The sequence below is a fragment of the Phlebotomus papatasi genome, chromosome 1, assembly GCF_024763615.1.
Source record: "Phlebotomus papatasi isolate M1 chromosome 1, Ppap_2.1, whole genome shotgun sequence".
In the NCBI taxonomy this organism is placed as follows: domain Eukaryota; kingdom Metazoa; phylum Arthropoda; class Insecta; order Diptera; family Psychodidae; genus Phlebotomus; species Phlebotomus papatasi.
In genome coordinates this window covers 9,237,098-9,263,051 of record NC_077222.1, presented here as the reverse complement: position 1 = coordinate 9,263,051, position 25,954 = coordinate 9,237,098, and the positions used below count along the sequence as shown (strand labels likewise).

The 25,954-nt window shown below is 36.1% G+C and overlaps 3 protein-coding genes across 3 annotated transcripts in view; all 3 read right to left on the bottom strand.

Moving 5' to 3' along the window:
* Positions 1–5,294: 5,294 nt before the first annotated feature.
* Positions 5,295–10,109, bottom strand: LOC129798713 (vacuolar protein sorting-associated protein 26B-like). Its single transcript, XM_055842007.1, has 5 exons — positions 9,987–10,109; positions 9,772–9,915; positions 8,983–9,699; positions 8,704–8,911; positions 5,295–5,676 (listed from the first exon to the last, which is right to left on the bottom strand). Exons 1-5 carry the CDS (start codon positions 9,987–9,989, stop codon positions 5,552–5,554), a joined length of 1,197 nt encoding a protein of 398 aa, XP_055697982.1. The 5' UTR covers positions 9,990–10,109; the 3' UTR covers positions 5,295–5,551.
* A 5,324-nt stretch (positions 10,110–15,433) lies between these two features.
* On the bottom strand, positions 15,434–16,570 carry LOC129798718 (triosephosphate isomerase). The gene is made up of 2 exons (XM_055842012.1): positions 16,386–16,570; positions 15,434–16,314 (listed from the first exon to the last, which is right to left on the bottom strand). Exon 2 carries the CDS (start codon positions 16,292–16,294, stop codon positions 15,554–15,556), a length of 741 nt encoding a protein of 246 aa, XP_055697987.1. The 5' UTR covers positions 16,295–16,314; positions 16,386–16,570; the 3' UTR covers positions 15,434–15,553.
* A 532-nt stretch (positions 16,571–17,102) lies between these two features.
* LOC129798707 (cadherin-86C) overlaps positions 17,103–25,954 on the bottom strand; it is a 94,057-nt gene continuing 85,205 nt past the window's right edge. The window contains exons 11-16 of the mRNA XM_055841999.1: positions 25,819–25,945; positions 22,520–22,650; positions 21,745–21,835; positions 20,075–20,283; positions 17,977–20,009; positions 17,103–17,904 (exon numbers count right to left, since the gene is read on the bottom strand). Of these exons, the coding sequence (XP_055697974.1) occupies positions 17,564–17,904; positions 17,977–20,009; positions 20,075–20,283; positions 21,745–21,835; positions 22,520–22,650; positions 25,819–25,945 (2,932 nt within the window). The 3' untranslated portion in view covers positions 17,103–17,563. The remainder of the gene's footprint in view (positions 17,905–17,976; positions 20,010–20,074; positions 20,284–21,744; positions 21,836–22,519; positions 22,651–25,818; positions 25,946–25,954) is intronic.

Below are 25,954 nucleotides of genomic sequence, written 5' to 3'. Positions count from 1 at the left end.
AACAACTTGTACTTAATCCCTCAGCAGTAAAAAAAAGCGAATTTTCTCTGAGGCATAATTCCCTCCCGAAAACATCTTAGCTATGACTTTATCATTCTGACATCTAACATAATGAGCCTTGTACATATGTTGCTGTTAGCCTGGAATTTGTGATTTATCAGCAAGCAACTTTCACCCTACAACCGTAAAAAAACATCCTCATTTCCACGATTTCCCAAAAGAAATTTATACAACTAACTAAGAAAATGTGTTAACATTTATAAATTATTTTTGATTTTCCTTTTGTAGAGCCCCCCCAAAGAAAAAAAGCTATCAAAAAGCTCGTGAAAACTTGGTCGTTCTATCTTGACACGATGTGATGGATGACCGACCTGCCGTGTTTATATTCACATGAACTCCCTCCCACCCAAGATATCTTACCTTTCGCACCTTGGTAAATACTGCTAATCTTTGTGTTGAGAAGGGTACCTATCGCAATTCAATGTGATGCCACTTTGCTACATATGGTGTGCATGTAAACGATGAAAAAAACGTTTGACGACAAGCTTATTTTATTATTTATACCTCCCATGCTGACGTCTAAAAAATTCATACACCCAAGAAAAAAATTGCTATTTTACAACCTTAAAATGGAAAATTAGCGCAAACAAGGCTGGTACTTTAGAAGTGTACTCAATTTAATAAGTAAATAAAATACTAAATGCAGTCTTAAAGACACTATTGATTCATTTAAAGAATTTCAACAAACTTTTTTAACCTACCAACAATAATAAAGGAAACAACAAAATGTTGTATACTTGGAATCTGAAAACACAATGCTCCTAAATTTATGTTTTACGAGAATATTTTGGTGAATTTGCATATATGTGCTCCTTTTACTACATATGACCTTTTTCCCTTTTAAGGTTTTATAGCTAGGCTTAGTTTTAAGAGCAATCGAAAAAATGTTTAAGGGAAATTCTCACGTTGTCTTGCACTGTTTTCGGTGTCTACGATATTGGTCCTCTATATTCAAGGCCTAGCATCTGCTCCCTTTTCCTTAGGGGGAGGTGGGGCTACTTTGAGTTGTGGGGCTACATTGTTATACGATTTTTCTCATATTTCTAATTGAAACTAGGTTTTAACATGATGTAATTTGGATAGACGAAAGAATTGTAGATCTGAATAAAATAATTGTATGGACCAGCTTCATTTAGAAATAGCCGAAAAAGTCGTATAACAATCTAGCCCCACCTCAAAGTAGCCCCACCTCCCCCTATCTTGTAAATGAGATTAATTCATTTTTTTTGCAATTATCTCTTTCAAGAAATGAAAATTAATGGTTCGTCGTAATGGAGAAGTCATGGTAAGTACGAGGTAATCACAACAGAATGTCACTATTAGACAATAAATAATAGTAGGGGAGGGAGGGGTCAAAACTCTTGGCATATTGACTTTTTATACGGAGATATTTGAACCAACTCATAAAGTGATCTCGGACTCAGCTCACGGTGCATAATAATGTTCAACCTCTTATCCCTATTAAATTGCCTATACACTGGACAAATTTCTTCAATAATCCAAAATTATGTCCATATATTTTACTAATGTGTAGGCGATTTTCATCCATATTAGATATTGATTGCGAATATTAATGAAAATTTTTCCTAGTTATAGACAGCTTTAGAGTCAGTAAAAGTAGAAAGTAGAAGTATGAGAAGGTGGCTTCAACTCCGCAGGCCAATTGACAAAATCTTGGGTGGAGTAGTTTCACGCATGCATTATTTTCGAAAATGACGATTTTTAGGATGAAAAATAATTATTTAGGAATATCCTGGATATTTTCAAATAGTCAGTACTCCACCATATCAGAACCACTTTTCATTTGAATGGTTCATATTCGTTTAGCAAATGAGTTCTGAGAAAAGTTCACCTACGTGAAACTGCCCCACCCTTCCCTTATAATAATTCTACAATTGCTGCATTCTATAAGTTACTGAATTTTCATATCTTTTACAAACTAAGAAAAGGAAACCCACGGCTATCGGCACTATTGTTTCCGTATGCGCCAAAATAAAATGAATATTTAAAAATTATTCGCTACTTTTACCAATTAACTATTATAAAACTGCTTTAGTTCACATTTAATTTAAAAAAAACCAATTATCCGCAGCAGCCCTTATTAAATTCATGAGGATCCGAAGTACAGAGTTCATGTTAGTAATATTTTTGAATTAATTTCTGTAAAAAGTAAAATTTGTATTGCACAAGTGAAATCCTCAAACGACTGGGTGTGCTGAAGTACTGGATGGGTAACGCTTTGAGTAGGGGAAAGCGCCCTACATTCGGACGACTTATGCTTCGAACAATTCTTTCTTTTATAAAAGTTTTTAATTAATTTGACCCATTATAATATTATATTTTAATAGCTGGTCCGATGCTTCGAATTTCCCTAAGACAGAAATGGGTGAACATAGAGAAAATATTGAACTGTTCGAAGCTTGAGTCGTCCGAATGTAGAGCGCTTTCCCCTAAGTACTATTCCGACTTATGTCGGCCAGTTCTTCAGTGTACAAACATCCCTTAGTATCAATGAATTCACATAGGTCTTGTCCCCTGAAGTCTAATATCTAATTAAAAAACGCAGTGTTTACAAGTACCCCATGTACTACTGCCCCAGTTCCTCTACCAATTAGTCAAGCCCCTGGCAAGTTGCCTAAATTTTTTTGCACTCGCGACCGTTACGCTAAATACCTAAAAAGTGAGAAGTTTTTTCGCATTATAAGATACCTTATCGTATGGAAGGATTAATATACTAAATTTTTGTTTAAATTCATTTTTTCCTCGAAACACTGTCATCTGAGTCCGAGATCAATTTAGGAATTGGCTTCAAATAGCTCCATATAAAAAGGCCAACTTGCCAGGCGCTTGAAATTAGTATATACAAAAACACAAAAAAGCGTTTTGAGGCTGATTTTTTTTAACTATATGCCAAATATTTCTCTCGTCAAGCCGATTTGTGGTACACTTACTTTATTCATAAATTTTATATTTCAAACAATGCAGCTGCTTTAATGTAGGAATAGGGGAGATCAGGACAGCATCAGCCAACAGTATTAAGCAATGGGTTGTTATATAGTTTTTCTTGGGAAAACTATTGAGCAAATTACTTTTTCTTCTAGTTTTTTCCCAAATTATAAGCAAAGAAAATTTTATTTTCTGGCTGATTTGACCTTAGTCTCCTCTACTAAAAATTTAGTAAAATATAATCCAGATATATTAAATATTTCAGTCAGTATCAATTACAAATTTTAAACAAGCCAGTGCAACATTTAATTGAAGGTTTTTTTTAAAGTAATTTACGTTAAATAAAAAGTGTTATTCAGTTCGGTTCTTATAGATCAACCTACTTATAAATTCGGGCGGCTGTTGAACTTGAATAAATCTTGTTGACATTTTTCAAATTTGTTTAAGATTCTCATACAAAGCAAATGTTCTGAAGTTTCTGATTTATTTTCTGAATAAATATGAGTATAATAGTTTAACAAAATATCGTTGCATTTCAAACAATTTGACGCCTGAATTTCCTTGTAATTCGGACGATCTGAAATTGAATGAATTGAATGATCCTGAATTTGAGAGAGTCTATTGTAAGGTTTAACTTCTGGACTGGTAAAGAGATCAGTGCGAACAAAGGCAAGCTGTTGGATACTTCGAAAAAGCTCAAGAAAGAAGAAAAGTGAAAAAAAAAGTGAAAACGGTGTTAGAGAAATTCTAGAAAATTGTAAAAAAGTGTCCCGATTACCTCTAAATGCCTTGTGAACATCCTGACCCAATTAATGAACGAATCTCAGAAAACATTTGAAAGACTTGATCACTGATGAAGGTTTGGAGACCGAGCCGAAAGCTCTGGAAAAAGTTGATGAGTTTTTCCTGAGTGAATTGTATTTTCCCGACGATTTCCGGAATCCCCATCTCGGTAACTATATTACGTCGGTTTGTGTTCTACAATAATGAAATAAAAAATTCTAGGAATAGGAATAACAGTTTGATTGCTTACTTTAGTCAAATAAAGGCGCTTATTATTACTGGAATAATCCAAATTGTTACAATGAATTTTAGAAAATTGTTGTAAATTCCAAGATTTTCCATACATTGGAAGTTGCGGCTTTATAAACGGTGGAAGTTATGATAAAATGTTATCGTGTTTCTTTTGAGATATATCTCAATATCTCAGCTTACAGTAATAAGCTTACAGTTTATTAGTGCCACTTTTATTAATTTTTATTCAAAAGTATCGCGTTCCAGAGCTCATTTTTAAGGAAAATAAAGCTGAACTGAAAATTTTGTCTCCTGAAAAGTTGTGAAAAAGAAGATACGATAAATGCTGATTTAACTAACGAAATGTATTCAAAGTTATCTTGTTTAACCCTTTAAGGACGATTGGGTCACCGGTGACCCAAAAATGATTGTTTTCCTACGGTCGTCTAAAGTTATGTTTTGCTCTAAAAAGTCAGAAAAAGAGTTTTTTTCTGACCTTCAATTTTTGACCCTCTCGTCCTTAAAGGGTTAACCGAGGATACTTAAAATTGAATTCCACAAACATTTGCACCAAAGAGGTTTGGAAAATCTCCCGAAGTAGTTCGGACCTCTAATAAAATTTCCTTGTTGTCTGTTATAATACTTGAAGTGTGTCTTGACTAAAATTGAAAGTTTGACAGGGTTTAAATTTTATTTCAAAATATTATAAAGTTTCTAGGAAGTCGCACTTAATTAACAGAGATTATTATTAAAATTTAATAGAATTATTATTATGCAATAATATATCCATTAATGAAATTAAATTAAATATAAGGATTTGTAATTATAAATAGAATTAATTGAGAACTATAACGTGATTTGAATTTAAATTTTACGGTGAATAGTACAATATGCAATTAAGCCTAATTTGGAACCCATTGTTTATGTAGTAAATCGAGCAAGGTAAATTTTCACAGCTGTTCTTTTCACCAGGTAAGTGTTTTCATATTAAAAATGTAAGAAAAACAGTTTTTCAGAATTTTTGGAATGTCCATGGCATTCCAAAAATTCTTCCTGTCCCTGAACTTTGCCGCCCATCACAAATATGAAAGCACTTTTGTACAAAAGTGCTTGTTGGGAAAAAGGGGTGGATTCGGGTATCATGTTGAGATGTATAGCAACATCTAGTGTTATAGAATCTTCTCTCATTGCTAATGATACGTCAGATACTATTCCATTTGCGGACAGAATAGCTGGAGATATTGTGAGAAATCCTAAGAAAGAAAATTAATACATTTCCAGATAATGTCAATATATTTACTCTTGGATTTATTATACATCAGATACAAGTGCAACGATGTTCATTTTATTTATTTCAAACATGCTCCTTCCTTTAGGTGCCACTATTGTATTAAATTTTCTTTCTTTCTTTCTTAATAATCACTTGATTCTTTAATGCCATTGGATTTTTTTTTTATGTTGAAAAATTTATGCATCGTCGTGCTTTTGTATACCAATTTTCAGTTCATTATTGTTCTACTTTGTCCAACCTCTATGGATTCTGTTCTGTTGAATCTGGAGAATCTAGCGGCAGTGGCAGCATATCATTTGTGGATTGTGCCGATTCACTGTTGTCGTTTTCTGCATGAAATGTAGGCGATTCCAGTGGTTTAGTTTCTAGAACAAGAAGCGTAGGACGTTCTCTTTTGAGTCATTTTTAGCATCTTAATGAGAATTTTGGTAAGCAATTGAGCGATTTTAATTTATGAGAAAATTTTGCTAAACTCATTTTTCTTTTGAAAAATATTTTATGAAATGTAGACATTCGTCTATAGATTTAATTTGGTTATTTGTATACTGCAAATGTTTTCTTTATGTCTGGAAGAGGTCTATTAGATAAACAAAGATGGTTAATCAAGCCTTACTTCGACCGTAACGTAATTGAAATCAAGAAGGGATTTTCTGTCTGATTTTGTGTTTCTCTACAATTTAACTTGATTTTGGTAACGTTTCAATCCTGGGTGGGATCTTTTCGAAGGTATATCAAATATTAAAGCATTAGGAAGAAGAAAAAATAATTATCAAGGACAAAGGATATAACTTTTATAAATTTTGATTTATAAAAGTTATATTAAGTACTAGCCTTAGGGCCTCGACAGACCTGAGGTTTAGCCGAGAGACCGCTTAGCGTAATTTTATTAGAAATAATCGTCAAACTACATTTATATCATTTTCCACTAAGTCTTCTCTCGGCTTAAGTCGTATGTGTGTCTAGGGCATTAGAAAATATCTGCAAATCGGGTTTAAAAAGTTCACAGGATTTCTAAATGGAAGGAATGGCTTTTCTTTCAGGAAACTTGACCGTTTAGAAAAGTGTCAAAATCCGAACCTGAAGCTTAAGAACGATTTCGTTTGTCTTTCCTGAGTAGCATCTTCCAACGTATTCCGAAAAATTCACATCCCTTTCTGTCTTAAAAGCTTTGCATATGTCTATCCTACTCTTTCGCACACTTCTTCTTCTTCTTTTGAACATCACACCAAATTACATTTAGTTCAGTCCTATTTTGAGTCCGAAATGCAAATTTCTCGAGAGAGAAAGGGACCTGAATTTTGATTTCATGAGGTTTTATCGATCTAAAAGGGGATCTCAGTGGCGCAATAAGCAAGACCGTTAGCTGTTGGGCGGTGAGATCTTTGACTCGACTCTCACAGGTATGAGTTCGAGTCCCGCCCGGTGCAAACAACTGAATGTCGAGAAAAAGACATTTTTACTGCGATATAACGTAATGAAAATACACCGCCTAGGCTAAAAGAACAAATTGAAGAACAAAAAAATAGACCGATGTCCCGTCTTGACATGCATTAATTGTCAGAGCACTTGCTCAAGTGACCCGACTGACCCGGGTTCGATTTCCTTTTAGATTACCAGTATTTTCTGGTAATAAAAGTTTTCTATTTATATATAGTGATTTATATACAGAAACTTTGCTTTCTTTCATTTTTATCCGTTTCGGATGCCGAGAACAGTTTTCAGACGCGATTCTTTACCCTCAAAATTCAACTCATGACCGAATTTGCACAGTTATCGAATTGTAAGCACTCTAAGTTTGTCTGTAAAAACTCAGTGACCATAACCTTATCTGGACTTATCATTGGTTTTTGGAAGTTTTAAAAGAATTCCAATTAAGGAATAGGGGAAGTAGGGCACCTTTGAATTGGGGTACCTTTGAAATAGTGCTTTAAGCTCCTACTTCAAAGGTATCCCAGTTCAAAGGTGCTCCACTTCCCCTAAGGCATGTGAACCTGAACACTTGCGACCGTGTCATCGAATGACTGTCTGTTCTTCTTGACAGCCAATCCCGGACACGGCGGGTAACAGAGCGCCTTCAAATTGGGTTACTCTTGAAATAGGGTTTAAGCTCTTTCTTTAAGGGTGGCCCAATTCAAAAGTGCTCCATTTTCCCTTAAGGTATGTGAACCTGAACACTTCCAGACCGTATCATAGAATGACTGACTCTTTTTCTTGATAGCCGGTCCCAGACTCTGCAGGAAACAGAGCACCTTCGAATTGGGGTACCTTTGAAAAAGGACTTTTGGTTCTATTTCAAAGGTACCCCAATTCAAAGGTGCCCTGCTTCTCCGTAAGGCATCCAGAACTGAACACTTCCAGACCGTATCAACGAATGACTGTCTCTTCTTCTTGATAGCCGGTCCCGGACCCTGCGGGTAACAGAGCACCTTCGAATTGGGGTAGCTTTGAAAAAGGATTTTTGGTTCTATTTCAAAGGTACCCCAATTCAAAGGTGCCCTACTTCTCCGTAAGGCATCCAAAACTGAACACTTCCAGACCGTATCAACAAATGACTGTCTCTTTTTCTTGATAGTCGGTCCCGGACATTACGGATAACAGAGCACCTTCGAATAGGAGTACCTTTGAAATGAGGCTTTATGGTTCTACTTCAAAGGTACCTTAATTCAAAGATGTCCTACGTCTCCGTAAGGCATCCAAAACTGAACACTTCCAGACCGTATCAACAAATGACTGTCTCTTTTTCTTGATAGACGGTCCCGGATACTGCTGGTATCAGAGCACCTTCGAATTGGAGTACCTTTGAAAAAAGACTTTTGGTTCTGTTTCAAAGGTACTCCATTTCAAAAGTGCCCTACTTCCCGCTAAGGCATCTAAACCTGAACATCTCCAGACTGTGTCATCGAATGACTGTTTATTCCAAGGATGTGCAATAACCGTTGGAAACCGAATAAACGTCAAAATAACTTTGATCAGGTAGCGTTTTCGCCATTGACGTACAAGTTTCATTTGATGTTTGTTCGATTTCGAACGGTTCTCGCACACCTCTGGACTTTCTGCAGTAAAAGGCTTTGCTTGATGCGAGAGGCAGGAAAACTTAATTTCCTTGGTCCTCTCCTTAACTTTAATTTAATTCTAAAATTTAAGAACGGTCCTCACCGATCAAACATGGTAGATCGGATCTGTGACCATCCTTAAGTTCTAGAAGTAAAGAAAAGCTTACGAACAGGAGGGTGTCAAAGTCACCCTCAGGGGGCAGAATCTTCCGCAGAGGGAAGTCACCCGAACTTACGGTAACTAAAAAAGCTTTGCGAAATGCTCGAACTCATGAGTTAGGTGCTATGCCTTGAAAATTGATTTCGCATGAAATCTCAAGGTCTTTTGATTGTCCTCACCATTTTGAGGGCTCTCCTGCGTGAATAGGCCAACAGTGGGATCCATGGGAGGTGCAGGGGATGTATCCGAGTTGTGGGCACCGTCCTGAGGTGCTTTGGGAATCATATCACTTTCCGAGCCAACCAGGTGAGATGGCACATGGGGATTATTGGGTGCAATTGCTGAGGACTTCCTGGTCTTTTCTGCCTTTCGCCACAGTGTGATTTCCTGCAAGATGTAATAAATTAAGTAAAGTTAGTAGGGTCATTATGAAGAATCCGGGCACTGAAATAAATTGCCTGTTGCTTGAAGTATCGACGATCTTCCGTGTCCATGAGGACTAAATTGAGAAAATACTTTACAGAGAACTTCTTATTAATATCACGCATTGCGGGCGTAAGGTCATATCCTGCCAGAAAGACTCTTATCGGTATACTTTCGCCCCTAACTGGAGCCCCATCCATTATCTCGTACTTCGCAATTGTCTCGTTCTCTGTGAATGTATTGGGTCCGGTACCTGTTGTTTCGCGCTTTATTATTGCAATTTCCATATGTTTTATCTTGATGCGCACCAGAAGGAAGTAAATTTTGCCCACAATGACATCCTTTAGGTGATATTTCGATTTGTTATATTCGAATTCAATGTGTAGGCAATCCTCAATGCCCACTTCCATCTTGATGGGACTGTTGACCTCTGGATAGCTGCAGAGAGTGTGAACGGCAATATCAACTTCCCGGATGATATCACTGAGACGTCGAACAACTGTGGCACGCAGGAAGTAGCGCAGTCTCACATTGGAACCGACATAGACCTCATAGGGCTTCTCCACATTTGCAAATTCAAAGGGGTAGCTGCTGTTCTGGATTAGGTCACCAGGACGGGCGAGTTCCTTTACCAGCGACAGGAACTCATGATGATTGCCCCGATCGTAGTACAGTTCAATCTGCCCAATGAGCTCAATCTTGATACCCTGATGTTCCAACTTACTTCCGGGCTTCTTCAGTGTTACATTCACCTACAATTGACACTAGATTATGTCATCCTGTTCTGTACCCACTAGAATAGGGTCTCTTTAAGACATGCTTACCTTCCCAGATACTGTTTCTCCATCATAGTAAAGGAGATACTTCTCCTTCTTGCCATCCTCCGTCTTGATCTCAGCCATCTTCCTCGTATCGGCCCCATCGAACACAATGTCCAAGTCAGCGGATTGGCCAAAACCCAGGAAGTTCTGGAATTAGGAAAATTAGTTAATATTGCAGATGATTACCTTGAGACCTAATCTCTCATGTTCAATTGTACCATTGTTGGACACAATTATCGTATCTTGTGTTCCAGAAATTATGTTTTCCTCTGCTTTTCTGCTAATGCTAATGACATTTACACACACTATGACATCATATCAATTTTTCCAATATTCACACTGCTAGAACTACCCAGTTGAATCACATTGAAAGGTTCAATTGCTGGACTTGGTATCAGTACTCATATAAAAGTGGTACTATGTAAGCAGTATTTAAATGTGGATGTTAAATTTTGAGTTGCAACTGAATTCCATGGGAAATTTTTGAAAAAACTGTATTATTAAGAAGTGAAGAATAGTAAAATATTGGATGATTGCATAAGTTCGTGGATTATTTTCACAGGTGTGATTACAGTGTATCGTGTATCCTATAGCTTATCTTCGTTATTTTTTTGTTAACTTTTTTGCATGCAATGGAAAGATTATAATGCCTTTAACAAAAAAGAACATTTAATGTCAGGCGAATTTTGGGAAGGTTCAAGTTATGGACTTCCACGGAAAAGCATTCTAGCAGTTTATTTAGATCATGTTCTTCCTCTTATAATGATTATAAGGTGTTTTTGAAAATTTCGAAATAGAGGTTTATCCTTCGAAAGATCAACTCCATTTTTGACGGCCTCTAATCGTGCTATCACACTAGGGTTTTTTTCAACTTGTAAATTCACTTTTATTTTCAGATGAATTGTTTCTATGTGTTATTTTGCATTATAAACCATTTGAATGGACTGATTATCACTTATTTATTGATATAAACTAATATTTGACACGCCAAAACATGTTTAAGCATGCTAAAATAGCATAAATGTGGTTGCTTAATTAAATTTGAATTCAGCAAATTAAAATGTTAAAATTACTCATTAATTTCAATTTTTATTGCAGTTAAACAAGCAACCTTTTGTACTAAATTGTTCTTATTAAATTTATTCACTCATAATTAATTATTATTTGTGGCCAAAAAAATAAAATAAGTAGAGAGATTAGTGATAAACTTGTACGCGAGTGATGTTTCAGTTTCGGGAGTAATTTACTGAGTTCCTCCAAAGCAATTCGAAGGAAATTGTTGTGTCAAGAAATCGCAGATGGGATGTCTTCATACAGATTTTCAACAAGACTGTATGATGGCCATGTCACATATAAGATTAATATTAAGATTAATACTTTCTGAACTGCGAGAATGGCAAAAAAAGATAGCAATTGTTTTATCTTGCCTCTCTCTCGCATTTCCCCTCTGCGTACAAAGTTGGCAGCACTACATAGCTCGAAAACTGACCGAATCACAGTTGGCACGTGTAGGTTTTTTTCTCCAAGTTATCTGTCAAACAAAAATGGAAAAAGTAGCGTGGACTATTGAAATGGAGAAGATGGTGATTGAAGAATTCCGCAACTTACACAGAAGGCGTATGCTCCCACTCCAATCACGGCTAGAGCCCACAAATTTACTATATCATCATCCATTGCACTCTGTTTTGCATAACACCAAGACCATAGACAATCGAAAAGTGCACGAAGTGCTAGAATTAATATGTTTCAGACGATTCAGAAAACTATTAATACGAACAGTAATATCTTACTCATCGTATTAATTCACTAGAGTTTACTCTTTCTAACGGTGTTATCACACTAGAAAATTTCACATTGAAAAGTTGCTAATTAAAACTTCTAGAACCACTCGAAATCGCTGATTTAGTCAGGACACATTGCTAGAATTGCTCAATGTCACGATGGCACACGGGTTGTCAGATGAGTGTTTTTGTTTTTGAAGCATTTCAGTCGTTTGAGTGAAAATGCGTGATTTTAGTGACGAAGAGGAAGTTATCCTCCTGTACACTGCTTTTGTGTCGTGCAAAAGGACCCGCCAAGTGAAAAGAAGGAGGGTGTGGGCGAGAGATTTTGCTCTTAACGCGACCTTCACATGGTTTCGTTGAAAATCTTTATGACAACATCGCAAGTGGAGATTTTTTTTGGAGACAATGATTTTCTCCGGATGACTTCGGAGGAATTTGAAGAGCATCTTCAAATCGTAGGGCCTTATCTACAAAAGAAGGCGATTTGTGACTCAATTTGTCGCAAACGGATTGAAAACCATCAGATCGGCTGCCTCTATTTTTGAATTCTCGACATTTTTGTAGTCCCAAATGACGGATTCTTGATGTATAGCCTCAATTAATTCCGCCACCATCTCATTTGACCACGAAATCCTAGAAGTTTATGAACGAATATAAAATGTAGATCGAACACATTTTTGTTTAGCTTTTTCTTACTTATCCTCTTCACCGATCTTTTTCAATGCCTTTTGCCCTTTCTCCATCTCGTTTACGATAAATTGGCACTACTTTTAATCACTATTTCATCACTAATAAACTGGTGGGAGAGTTGTGGTGCAGAAACTACCCGAATGACTGCAATAAAGTAGTACCAGATGCAAATGTAATGAGCATATTTTGCTCATTATTTGCTCATTAGTTATCAATCGTATTTATGCTATTTTAATCTATTTAAACCAATTTTTGTGACTCGAGTCTACTTTTTTATCACTAAATGAATCGATTTCTAAAAGTTCTTGAAGAAAATTGCACAATAGGGCATATATCAGCAACAATTAATATGAATCACATGAAAATTTTCATGTAAAATTCTCTAGTGTGATACCACGGTAACACACGTGATATTCCATTTGAATTTCGAAAACTATATAGCTCTCTTTCCGGCTTTTCTTAATATTAATATTAATCTTATATGTGACACCACGGTGAGAATCTCTTCATGATCCCGTTGCCTACAACCCTTTCTTCTGGCTTTAGGGATTTTTTGCAAAACAGGTAAGTGAATTATAAGATATTTTAAGGACTATCATACATTTTCCGGAGTCATTTACAATCAAAAATTTCGCGGCACTATTTAAAATTATGCAAATTTCTTGCAAGATGTGTCTTGACTGTGAGAATTTTCAAGTAAATTCTAGAAATCTTATAACGCTCAATTGGCTCAATTGAATTTAAAATCAAATATTGAAAATCCTAGTGTGATAGCACCGTAACATTGATCACGATATTGTGAGTATCCTTATGGAAGAAAATTTGTGGATAACATTTGAAAAGATTGTTAAGATGCCGGAGAACAATAATTCGATTTTATTTCGCTATTTATAAAAGCTTTGATATGTTTAAAAGCTCGATACATGTCTGCCACATTTTTTGACTGAAATTCTTAAGGTGAACCGAATGAATATGGCCATTTTTCTCCTCTTTTGTTATGATAAAAACTCTTTTTTGGACCGATTGGACACAACTGATGGAAAATGGATCCAATACAATAACATTCAGTCGAAAAAGTTCCGGAAAAAATAGTCAAACCTGTTGAAAGAGCTGATCTGCATCTCACGAAGGTGATGCTGCAAGTTTGTTGAGATTTCAGGAAAATTATTCACTTTACGCTACACAAACTCGACGAAACAATCATAAAAGACAAAAAACGTGAGCATTTTGTTAGTTTCGATGAGTATTTTTAATAAAAAATCAATTTTTGGGTAAAAGAAAAAGCATAATTTTCGGAAGCAACAACGCGAAATTGTGAGAGACGCTGTCAAAATACCAAAGAGCTTATAGTGGGAAATTCTTCAGCACCTAGAATCTTCTTCATGTATTAAGCCCTCCGATTATGATTCATTCGAATTTTTAACATATATTTAAATGTGCAAAAATACGAATTTCCCAAAAACTGTCAGAAACTTTGCTTTAAAAACTGGAATAGATAAGTTTATATATCTTTTGTAGTATAATTTAAATTTAGAATTGAACTTCAGGTAACTTCAGATTATAGTCGGCGCTTCGGTCAAAAAAATTGTCATTAATTACGGTAGATTGCAGTGATGGTACTCGCTGCTGAAAAAACAAAAGTGAAGGCGCTAAAACAAATTAAAAATCTTTAAAAAGTGTTTGTTTAAATTACACTTTGGAGGACAAGTGTTAAGATCGATTGAGACTTTATATAAATTATATTTCTGAAAAAATTAACTGTAGAAATTTACCTTTGGGTGGCCTACGGACTTATGCAATCATCTAATAAAAACATTAAGTACGTTTATCAGGAACTAAGTATAAAATATTTCCAGGACTGTGTTTGAAACCTCTGCTTTGCGTCGCAATATTTTAAGATCAGAAAGTTTCGCAATGAAATAATCAAGGAGATTAAAATAGAAATTTTTTAACAGGATTCGAAGAAAATCTCTCGATGGTATTTTATTATTAATGCTTTTGATAATAATACTTCCTGTCTACTTCCTGTGAACCTTCCTGAAATTTTCTCCCGAGTTTAACCAGATATGCTAGACTCAGTGTCTCTATCATAAAGCAACACAATTTGATGTAGAGATATCAAGAGCGATATAGATAGAAATTATCCAACTTATCATAATAGCTTCAGTGAATTAGCTCGTTTTATAAATATCATATAAATATTGGTAAATCATTTACGGGTACATTATCAATTCACTACCGATTAAGCCCAAAGCAGTCGGGTAAGAAATTTCAAAATCTTTCAAAAAAATCCATTTTTAAGAAAATCGGTTGAAAAATAAATTCGATATTGAACTGTTTTTCGAACATAGTCGTCCAAAGACGAAATATTCGCCTTGACTACCTCCAAAACGTATTCGAAAATGAAAGAAATCGGAGTAGACGTTTTTGAAATGAACCAAAAATACATGATTTTGGAGTGAAGAGAGGGAGTGGGGGAAAAGCAAAAATACTGGCCTAGATAATGTTCCTAATTGGGGTCGTCGAAGACTGAAAGTCGATATCTCCTACCATTTAGTCGTGTTACCTCTAGTCGTGTCACAAATTGGAAAAAGTGGGTTATATAACTGCTCTCTCTTTGAGTTTGAGCAGTAATAAATGTTTTTGAAATATTGTGTACATGTGTATGATGCTTTACTATACTTATTTTTCAAATTTCCCAGGAAAATTTACACGCAACTTTATAGTAAACATTGAGTGGTATTTAAATATCGAAAGCAATTTCTATAAAGAAGCATTTTGTACACAAACTACTCCCAGTGATGATTTTACTCGAAATAAAATGTCTTTTTCTCATTTTTCAAATGCATGATTTTTCTCGAAACGGATAGAGTATTAAATTTTCAAAGCCTTATTAAAACAAATAAGACTCTCAAATCTCATTCACAAACAAATCTCTATTCAATGCAAATACACAACAAGATAATATTTTTTCATATTTTATCGCATACATACAGTGTTGATATATCAATACTGACCACTAACAAATAGTGGTATTGTATACAGTAGCAGTGTTACCACCTGGGATTGCTAGAAATATTTTCCAGAGCCAAATTTTCGAAAAATAAGACCGTTAATTGCGAAATTACTCGTTTGATTTCATATTAAACCTTAAATTCTCTTTGATGTAAATGGAAAATTTGCAACACAAATTGTAACAGAAATCTTTATTATGGATTCAATTCACTTCGAGTGATGATGTTTTGCACAAATAAATTCCTTTTTGAGCTCAAATATTAAATAATTGAGCTCTGATAGCGTATGGAGACTTCTTATTGTCTGGCATTGACGATATCTTTGAATTCTGGTTTAAGGGAAGCCCCTCCGACCAGGAATCCATCGATATCAGGCTTTGAGGCCAATTCCCTGCAGTTACCAGCTGTCACTGATCCTCCGTATTGAATACGAAGAGCAGCAGCAACAGCAGCGGATACATTCTCGGATATCCATTTACGGAGAGCTTGGTGGACTTCCTGGGCTTGTTCAGGGGTAGCAGTCTTACCAGTTCCAATGGCCCAAACTGGTTCATAGGCCACTACAACATTAGTCCAATCCTTGATGGCACCGGCGAGAGCTTTTGTTTGCCGGAAGACTACAGTTTCAGTCTGGCCAGCTTCACGTTCCTGAAGAGTTTCTCCGATGCAAGCAATGACTTTGAGTCCTTCGGCCAGAGCATGGGCTACCTTTTCGGCTATCAGGTCGTCGGTTTCGGCAAAGATTGTACGTCTCTCAGAATGGCCAATGATAACCCAATCAGCTCCTATGTCTTTCAGCATGGCTGGGGATATTTCTCCGGTGAAAGCACCTTTGGCCACTTTGTAGCAATTCTGCCCAGCCACACCAATTGATGCTGGAAGGAGGGATTTGGCAAATTGAAGGTATGGTGCTGGAACACCCACCACCACTTCGGTATTGGGATCCAGGCCGGAAGAGAGATTTTTGCAAATCTCAGTGATACTGGCCTTATCACCATTCATCTTCCAATTGCCACCGACACAGAATCGTCGAGCCATTTTTCACTTGATTTTACGTACTGGCACGTGGATAGAAGGAAATTTCCATAAAGCTACTGAATGAGCACTTCTATGGACTTTTAGTACTCACCTGTTACAGATGCAATTTGTTGGATTTTGAGGCAATTTGCTGGATCTCAATGCCAAAGACACACTGACTTGTCCAACCTTCAATGACCTTCTATGCCCAGTTGACAAACGCAATTTTCGAAATTGAGGGAAATGTTTTATTTGGATACTTCAATGCGTACTTATTTTTTAAGAAATATTGGTACTATAAGTTGAAAAATATTGCTGTGTTTTGCAACGTTGGTTCAACCGGGTAAGTGTCAATCTGGCAACACTTTTGTGTCTTCATCGCAGCTAACTTCACTGTCATTGTCAAATTGTTTTTGTACCATTTGAAGGAGTTTTAGAGTGAAATTCTCTGAAAAATCTAGTTAATTCAATGTAATTAAGTGTTTTAAATGACATTTTTGGTCATTCGAGCCGTATATTGTCTCAAATCAAAGTCATTTCTGCGCTGAGGAAGGGCAACAATGAAGAATCTTGAGAAATTCACGAGAAGTACTTTATTAATCAACGCAGTAGGGCTTCTTTCAGTTTTATTTCCAAACTTCCAAAGATTTTGTAGAGCAGCATCAAAAGACAACAAATAAAAGATGTAAAGCAGAGGTGTGCAAGAACCGTTGAAACCGAATAAACGTCAAAATAAGTTTGTTCTGTTAGCGTTTTGACCATCGACGTACATGTTTCATTTGACGTTAATTCGGTTTCAACGGTTCTTGCACGCCTCTGATATAAAGGATCGCATTATAATTACCATTTATTGCTAATTTTTTATGTGTAATTGCACTTTTGTATAATTTATTCTTCAATAAGTGGCAGTCTGGTATATCTTCCAAGATATTAACACATAATATAAAATATAAAATTCACAATTTACATAAATATTAAGAGTGTTGTCTCCTTATTTATAATTAATTAATATACAATTGTTCGGAAAAGAGTGTGTCAACAGGAACGTAAATTCAATACGCAAAATAGTTGTCGTTATCAATGTAGAAAATAACTGATGGTAACTAACCGTGCACTGCAATTTTTTGTTTGCATATATTTTCTTTTTGAACAACTCATGGCATTAAAAAATGTATCATTTCAAAAAGGGAAGACAACAACTGAGCTATTCACTTATATTTAATGTTTCTTTTTTGTCAGTAAATTTTATAATGACACAAAACAAAGATAGGGAATATAAGGATAGAAAGACTATGAAACTGGTGATGATTCACTTTCCGATCGTAACTTACTTACTTTGACCTCATCATAGGCAATTGTGAATACACTCTTCTTGTCAGTTATGGGATTTTTACGGCCCATACTGTTGAGGAATGAATTCATGGCAATTCCAGAATCATGATCATCTTCAAGAGTTGCCACATTCAATTGCTTAGACTCATCTACATTGTATGGTTTGTACTTAGTGTCTTTAACTTCACTTTCTCGGATGGGAGAGGATTGGTTCTTGTAAGAAGATTTCTTTTGAGATTTTTGTGCCACTTGGGGTGGTGTTTGTGGATACAAGTAGTGTCCAAGTTGGGTAGGTGGGGCTGAAATTGAAGGAGTTGGGATATATTCATGTTCAAATCGATGTTCCGAATGCTGTAAAAGAGGGTGGTTACCATCATCTTGATTCTTTTGCTGAAGATTCCGGGCTTTCTGGATGTCTTCCTTGAGCAAACGCGGATCCTTCCGTTGGGACTGATCCTGCTTGGTCGAAGTATCGAGTATCTTATCAGATCTCGCACTTAGAGGTGAAGTCTTCTTTTTGGCCTTATCAATACCCGGTGCAGTTTTCTTCACTACGGCTTTACCTCGAGACTTGTCTGATCGTACACTGTCATCCTTGTCGAGGTTGTAGTACCAATCCATGTACTTCGATTGGGGCTTGGATATATCAATAGCTTCGTCGTTGATCCTCTTCAACATGTCCGTTTCACTGAGAGTTTTGGATCCCTCAGTGGACGTCTTCTTCTGATTCCGCTTCTGATCAGGAGGCTTGGGAGCTGGTCCTTTCGTACTCCTACTTTGAGGTGGTTCAGAAGCTGTTTGTCTCCGCTGCTGACTCGTTCCCTTCGTCTTCTTATGCTCCGAACGGGATAACCTCGTACTATCATTAGGATCACTAGCGCTCTGTTGCGATGACGCTTGACGCCTAGCTTTCCTTGCAATCTCAGTTTCCAGCGCATCAATAAGGGCTAGATCCTTATTGATGTCCGTTAGTGACTCTCGACGTGAAAACACAATATTTCTCGGATCCCTCCGTCTTGAGCACTTTATTTCAACCTCCTCAACGTCCGATTTCTCATCTAAACTCTCAGCTGAATAGTGATGTACGACAATTTCATTTTCTGAAGATTCAGCGTCAGATTTAATATTCGGTTCCTTCTTGAGTGGAGACTTACTGCTACTGTACTTCTTCATTCTCTGCTGAACTTTAGGAACAATTTTCTTCTCATCCAGTGATTCGGTTATCTCAACCAGTAGGGATTTATTGAGAGGAGATACAACTACTGATTTGTTCTTGTACTGCTTACTACTTCTGTTATCCTCACTTTGCTGAGGTGAATTGGATTCTTCCTTCTCCTCCTGGATAGGCGTACGGATTTTCCGTTTCACAGCACTAACCATGATCACACGTCTATGTCGATTATCTACATCCGATCGAGTCTTTGACCTCTTTTTATGACACTTTCGTTTCATCCAGTAAACCCCATGTGGGGAATCTGGTGGACTATATCTGACATACTCATAGTCATCGTCTGACATTGAGTCATCGTTCTCACTTCTGGTTCGTCGACGTTCCCGTGTTTTCTGAAATTCGGGTTCGGTCTGGGTTCCTGCATTAACATCCGTTTGCGTTGCTATATTCATGGAATTGCAGGGTAGGCTCTGAGTTTCTAGGACGGCTTCCTGTTGATTGTACCTAGCTTCTAGTTTCTCCTTCTCTAGCAGGATTTGCCTCAACAGGGCGTTTTGCTGCTTAAGGGAATTCTCCAGTTCTTGCTGGATTAGGGAATGATGTGAAGTTGCATGTAGCATTTGATCTTCCTTTTCCAGTTGGACGCTACCTCCGTCTTGTTCTCTCATCTGAACATGGGCCATCTGCCTCGGTACTTGTTGCTGCACAACTTCATTGGGGATTGATTGCACGAAGCTTGGTTCTGGTACAACTTGGTAGTGTTCTCTGATGATTTGTTTACCATTGGCCTGTTCTTCAATATACCTCCTCATTAGGATTTCCTTGCCTCCTCCGCCATTGTCCACTACGATATACTGGGGATGTTGCGTATCCATTTGGCGTTGTGGGAGGTTCATGTAGATGTTCTCTGCATTGGCCTTTCCACGGGTTACAAGACGAAGGATTTCTGCATTACCATCTTTGATGAAGTACTGCTCCCGAGGATCATCTTCCCGAGTCATTGGATGCCTCAGTGTTTCACGCATATTGTAGGCTATATCACTACCTCTATCCATCTCATGACGACGCATTGAATCATCATCAATTTGATTCTGTAGCCTATCACTCATCCTTTCGTAGTCTTGATCGTGTATTGTATCATCCATGTAGTCATCTCTTTTGTGAATAAGATTCGAATGGGAATGTTGATGGTCTCTCAACTGTTTTGCTGATCGAATTTCGTTCCTTACGCGCCTACAATTAAAAGACAAATCGGATGAAACTTTAGGAATTGAGGACCCTTGGTTGCAAAGCCTTACGTAATTCTCGTAGAACGGTTGTCCTCAAAGGATTTGGGTCGTTGATTGTTTTGACTAGTTTGCGTTTGCTCCACTTGCACTTGAGTATCATTATCTAGCTTTTCACGAGGGTGGTGTCGCCGGGAGAATTCCCAACGTGTTGGTTTAGTTCGGGAATCTGAAGATTTATCTGCTGACCATGCTTCCCTTCTGCCCATCCACTCGGCCACCTAATCAAAAACAGAAATCATCCTAAGTTTCAACATTCAAATCGCAATTCTACAACCTCAAAAAAATTCGATCAAGATTTAAAAAACTTTAACTATTTAATCACTGAGAAAAAAACGGGAGTGCGATTAACTTTTTTTCCTCATAACTTTAGCACTTTTTAGGTGTAAAAAAATATCAACATTTTTTAATGTTAATTTTACACCTTTTTAAGGGTAGAATTAACATGAAAAAGGGTAACTTTAACCCTTAATACACCTAAAAAGGGTAATATTTACACCGATTTCGTTATATGTTAATTTTACACCTTTTTAAGGGTAAAATTAACATGAAAAGGGTAACTTTAACCCTTAATACACCTAAAAGGGTATTATTTACACCGAATTCGTTATATGTTAATTTTACACCTTCTTAAGGGTAAAATTAACATGAAAAAGGGTAACTTTAACCCTTAATACACCTAAAAAGGGTAATATTTACACCGATTTCGTTATATGTAAATTTTACACCTTTTAAGGGTAAAATTAACATGAAAAAGGGTAACTTTAACCCTCAATACACCTAAAAGGGTAATATTTACACCGATTTCGTTATATGTTAATTTTACACCTTTTTAAGGGTAAAATTAACATGAAAAAGGGTAACTTTAACCCCTAATACACCTAAAAAGGCTAATATTTACACCGATTTCGGATCAATAACTGCAGTGTTAAATAACCATTTCAGGAATGTTATTTTAACTTTTTCAGATTTCTCTCAGTGATAGAATTCCATTTAGACACCCAAATAAAAATATTAAAAGTATTTTGTTTGATATAACAAAAATTAATGAGAGGAAATAGCTGAAAGATTTGCCATTAATACTTCCTCAATTACGTTAAATATTTCTTTCATCATGATCACTATAGGTATACTTATTTACATATTGTAAACATTATTAATTAACTGTGCTTTAATTTTATTAATACAATGTATATAGAGTTAAAGGCATGATGCTTAAAATGACTTTGTTTTAATTAATGGGTGGTATTACTAAATGTACATAATAAATGTTTATCTTTGAGTTTGATATTCCAACTTTGTAAACTCAAATGGCACTTTGTCAGTCCATAAAAGTGTAATGGAATTTCTTGATGAGAAAGCAAGTCATAAAATCTTGATCTTTATTATTTGCGGTTGCAGAATTATTATTATTTATTTTCTATTAATTACTGAAAGTTAACTCGGTCTTCCAATAAACATTGCTACTGATGTATAGTACATTTTCTCACAAATCTTTCCCTAATGCAGTCTAAAACAGCATTAGCAAAGTTTATTTAGAGACAAATTTTAATTGAAAATAGGAGTGATTGTGAAGAAATCACACCTAAATTGAAAAAAGGCCTAATAATAAAGTATTAGTAGTTTAAGGAGCATTTAAACAAATAAATACTTAAAATAGATAATATATGACGGCTAACTACCTGCACAGATTTTGTTTCTTTTGTGTTTCCCTTATCTCTATGTACTAGATGAACATCGTCTTCTGTACTACTGACCCTAATTACTCTTTTTCTACAAGAAAAGGAAATGATACAATTTTTATTGCACTTGTTCAGTATAACAGATAATTACTAAGTATACAGTGAACTAATGATTGGCATATTTACAGTGAAATTAAAAAAAAAAAGAATTTTGAAAATTATCAAAAACTTGTGCAAATACGCAAATTAAGCAATATTGAAATTTATAAAAAATAATTCAGCAGAATATTTATTTTGCGTGCATTAAAAACTATTAAAATTTTTGTAAGAAAGTAATACCGGTGGTTTGATAAGAAAACTTTAGAGTCTAAATACAAAATTGTATAAAAAAATAACTTTAAAAAATAATTCAAAAGGTTTTCTAAAATATATGCAAAGTAGGGCCGTTTTGTAAATTACTTTAAACATTTTACAGGGGCAAGTATATAACTAAATTTAAAAAAAAAAAAAATACGGGCCAACTTAGGATCTTCTTCGTAGTATAATCGTATTTACTACAAGAAACTCTTCTAAGTTAAAAAGGCCCATAAGTTTTCAAAGCAAACCCCTGTTATTGTTTTAATGAAATGTTGAAAAACAAATTATAAAATGGATTTGGGCACATGTTGATAACAAAATCATGCAATTAGGATGAAAAAGCAAGAGTTAAAGAAATAAAATAGTATGAAATAATTGTAGAATAGTAATTATACTTTGTACGGAAAAAGTTACTTACTTTGAGAATCCGTAGAGAGGGCACCAGGAACAAATGAAGCAAAACATCAATGTTAGGAGGAGGAGGGCTATCAAAAGTGCCAGAAGTACAAGGATCCAGAACAACCAACGGCTTTCGGACTTTTGTGTACTCTGAAAAAAAAAATAAACAGTTTATATAATGACATTAACAATCATGATGAGTCCGTTAAACGGTCTTCAGACTAGGGGTTTAGCCCAGTTCACGAAGATCTCAAAATTCTAAATAGCGAGCAATTTTATTGATTTTTCAAAGCCTAATAGGTCAATCATCTTTAATAATCCAATCCTAAGTTAAATTTTTCCAAAACATCGTGATTCATAAAAAATTAGAGCAGTTAAGCCATATGGCTAATACCGGCTTCAGTTTGGAGGTTTAGCCCAGTTCCTGAAGGTCTCAAAAATCTTAATAACAAGCCACTTTATTGATTTTTCAAAATCTAATGAATCATTTGGCTTTAATATTGAATTCCAAACAACAATTTCCTAAGAAATCATGCTCGATGAGGAATTAGAAGAGTTAAGCCAGATAGCCAAGCCTTAGGTCTGAAGCCCGTATTAGAGCTCCGGCGTGACTTATAGGTTGTGAATTCGAGTCCCACCCGGTGTAAATAATATAGGAAAAAGTATCCTATTCTGTAACAGTGTGACAAAGTCATATGGCAAATTTTTGTTGTAAATTCAGGAGTAGAACAACATTAAAACCCCAGTGACTATCAAATTTCCAGTACTATGAGCTCTTATTAGCTGATATGAAACTGATTTTTGATTAATTTTCCAAATTTATTACACAACAATTTTTAAATTTGTCATATGACATTGTCATACTGTTACAGAATCCCCCTACTGTAAAGACAGACTTTGTTCACTTTAGGCACCAGCTGTCCCTGAACCCTGGCTAAGAAGCATTCCCTAACCAAAAAAACTCGACAGGCACTTGGAAAATCCAGAAATCAACAGACAAAACAGGAATAGAACAGCTCTCATCTCTAAAAGGGATGTCTGATCACAACCAATGAAAACGTTTTTATATGGAGTTATATGATCTCCAGGATGACATAATCAGCCTGTAACTTATGCCGCAAATACACCCAACACAATCAGTAAAGGAAATCGTCAGGCGACAAATTCTGTCACTAAACGATGCAAAAATATCTCTGTTCCACAACTAAAAAGAAACAAGAAGCGCTCGCGCGAGGATCAAAAGGAGTGTCACAAGGTGTGATGTCCCGGAAGCGTCTAAAGGCCGTGTATACCTTTCGACGCTTCCGGGACATTACCTTCCGGCAAATAGAAATTGCCTGATCTGACCATGAGAGAATTGTATTGAGGATTATGCCCAGGCTTTTGCCCTAATCAGAAGAAGGAATATTTTCACCGTAAATAATAATAGATAGAAATCAAGGGAAACTCCTCTTTTAGAAATTACAATAACTTGGGTCATTTTAGGATTCAAAATCAATCCATTAGATAATGCCCAGTGCTTAGTACCGGCCTGGGTTTATTTAGGTTAGAAGGATTGAGTGCGAATAGGCTCTCTTACGGCAACTAGCCGTCACATCTTTTTGCATCTAGACAGATATATAGCACACAGCTTTCAGGAACGGACTTGAATAGAAACGTTTATAACAACCACGATTCTCACAAACGTTACATTGGGAATAGGTTTACTTACAACGTAATAAAAATGCACCGCCTGTGTCAAAAAATTCTGTGAGCATGGAAAAAGGATCCCACATTATGGAAACGCTTGGGTAGTCTAGAATTAGCAGATTCATCTAACAAGGCATACAACCGCAATACATTGCTTACATACATACAGAGCCCATTCCCTCTCAATCCTACCAGTCTAAGAATCTAACCGGTAGTCTACAATTATAACAAATATCCCGATACGATTAATAAATAACCAGTTCGTCAATTCGTTCATTTTGAACAATTATCTTATTAGAACAACTAGTTTATTTAGGACTGTCCAGAAGAGCTAAAGTTGAAAGTTGATTGTTTTTTTTTCATACACTCAACATCGTTCGATCCACAGACAAAGCATCATTTGGACTAGGACCAAGGACTTCTACGCCATAGATTTCTACCCTATCTACTGAATCATGAAATCCCTAATAGTTTTATGAACCAGGATATACTAAAACTCGATCATCATAATCTCTGACAACTTTTCGTTGAGGAAACAAAGAAATTGTATGTACTTGCTTTGCGAACCCCTTCTCGAAGTTCATGAACTACCTAACTATGAGTATTAGAAGATTTCACTACTTTCTAGCTACCGGAGAGAACGCTTCTTGTGCGTTGTTAAAGGATCACAGTGTAAAAAGGGACGCCAGCAAGAGATGCAAGATCACCTCGTAAGGGTTACTATGGCAGACCTAGAAGAGCCAGCCAAAGTAAAGTACTAATCCTTGCGCCCTTTATTTAAAGGGTATCAGGTCTGATTTTTTTGTGCAGCCTAGTTCTGATCAATCAATCAAAATGATCAATTAATGATCTGGATGATCATAGGGATCCCTGTATCAGTATAAGTAGATCTATACGTAACCATAAAGCAATGGTTTTAAACCTAGGTTCTTTTCCTTGTTTATAGCTTAGGAAAAGGTGGAAAAAGGAGTCAAAAGGCTTCGAAATACTGTGTTAGTAATTAACGTGTGAAGAACCTAGGTCCAAGTACATGTCTTGTAGACTGAATTCATCTATGGACTGAGATGATACTTAGATTTTTATATTGAGTAGAAACTTAAAACAATTCATCTAAGTCCATCCTTCCCCAGAAAACATAGACTAAACACCTAGGGATGTATCTTGACCGTAGTTTGGCTTATCATTTACATATTTGGACAAAGGGAAAGCAATTAGGACCAAAACTCCATTAGAAGTATTGGATGATGAGTCCGATTTCACAACAGGGCTTATTGAGTCATAACTGGAACGCCATGTTATATTCCAAATCATATAATTGCTAATGACTTAGAGATGCCATACAGACTGTTTAGACACCGAAACCGAAATGCCTAAAGGTGCTTGGACACCGAAAGGGCGTATAATGTCTTATCGTTCCGTCAACGATGGGGGTTTCTTTTTCGAGATTGAGAACAAAACCGTTTTTGAAGAGATCGTTTTAAGATCAAGCAAGATCAAACACCTGAAGTAAATGAGTTGGGTTACCAGTAGAGAAGATCTAGAGATCGTCAGTACGTAAACAACTCATTACTTGGGTGCATGCAAGAAGGCAATTGGTTTTCAGGGCTTTAAGTTATTCCTTCAACTCACCGTATACTCAGCATCCCCATAGCTGATGATACCGGCTGTTATGTTGCTTTCCGAGAGTCTCTTCTGTATCTTAGAGATGTCAACAACAGAGTTGGTGTCATACAAAACCAAGGCCGTTACCACACTCCTGTTATCA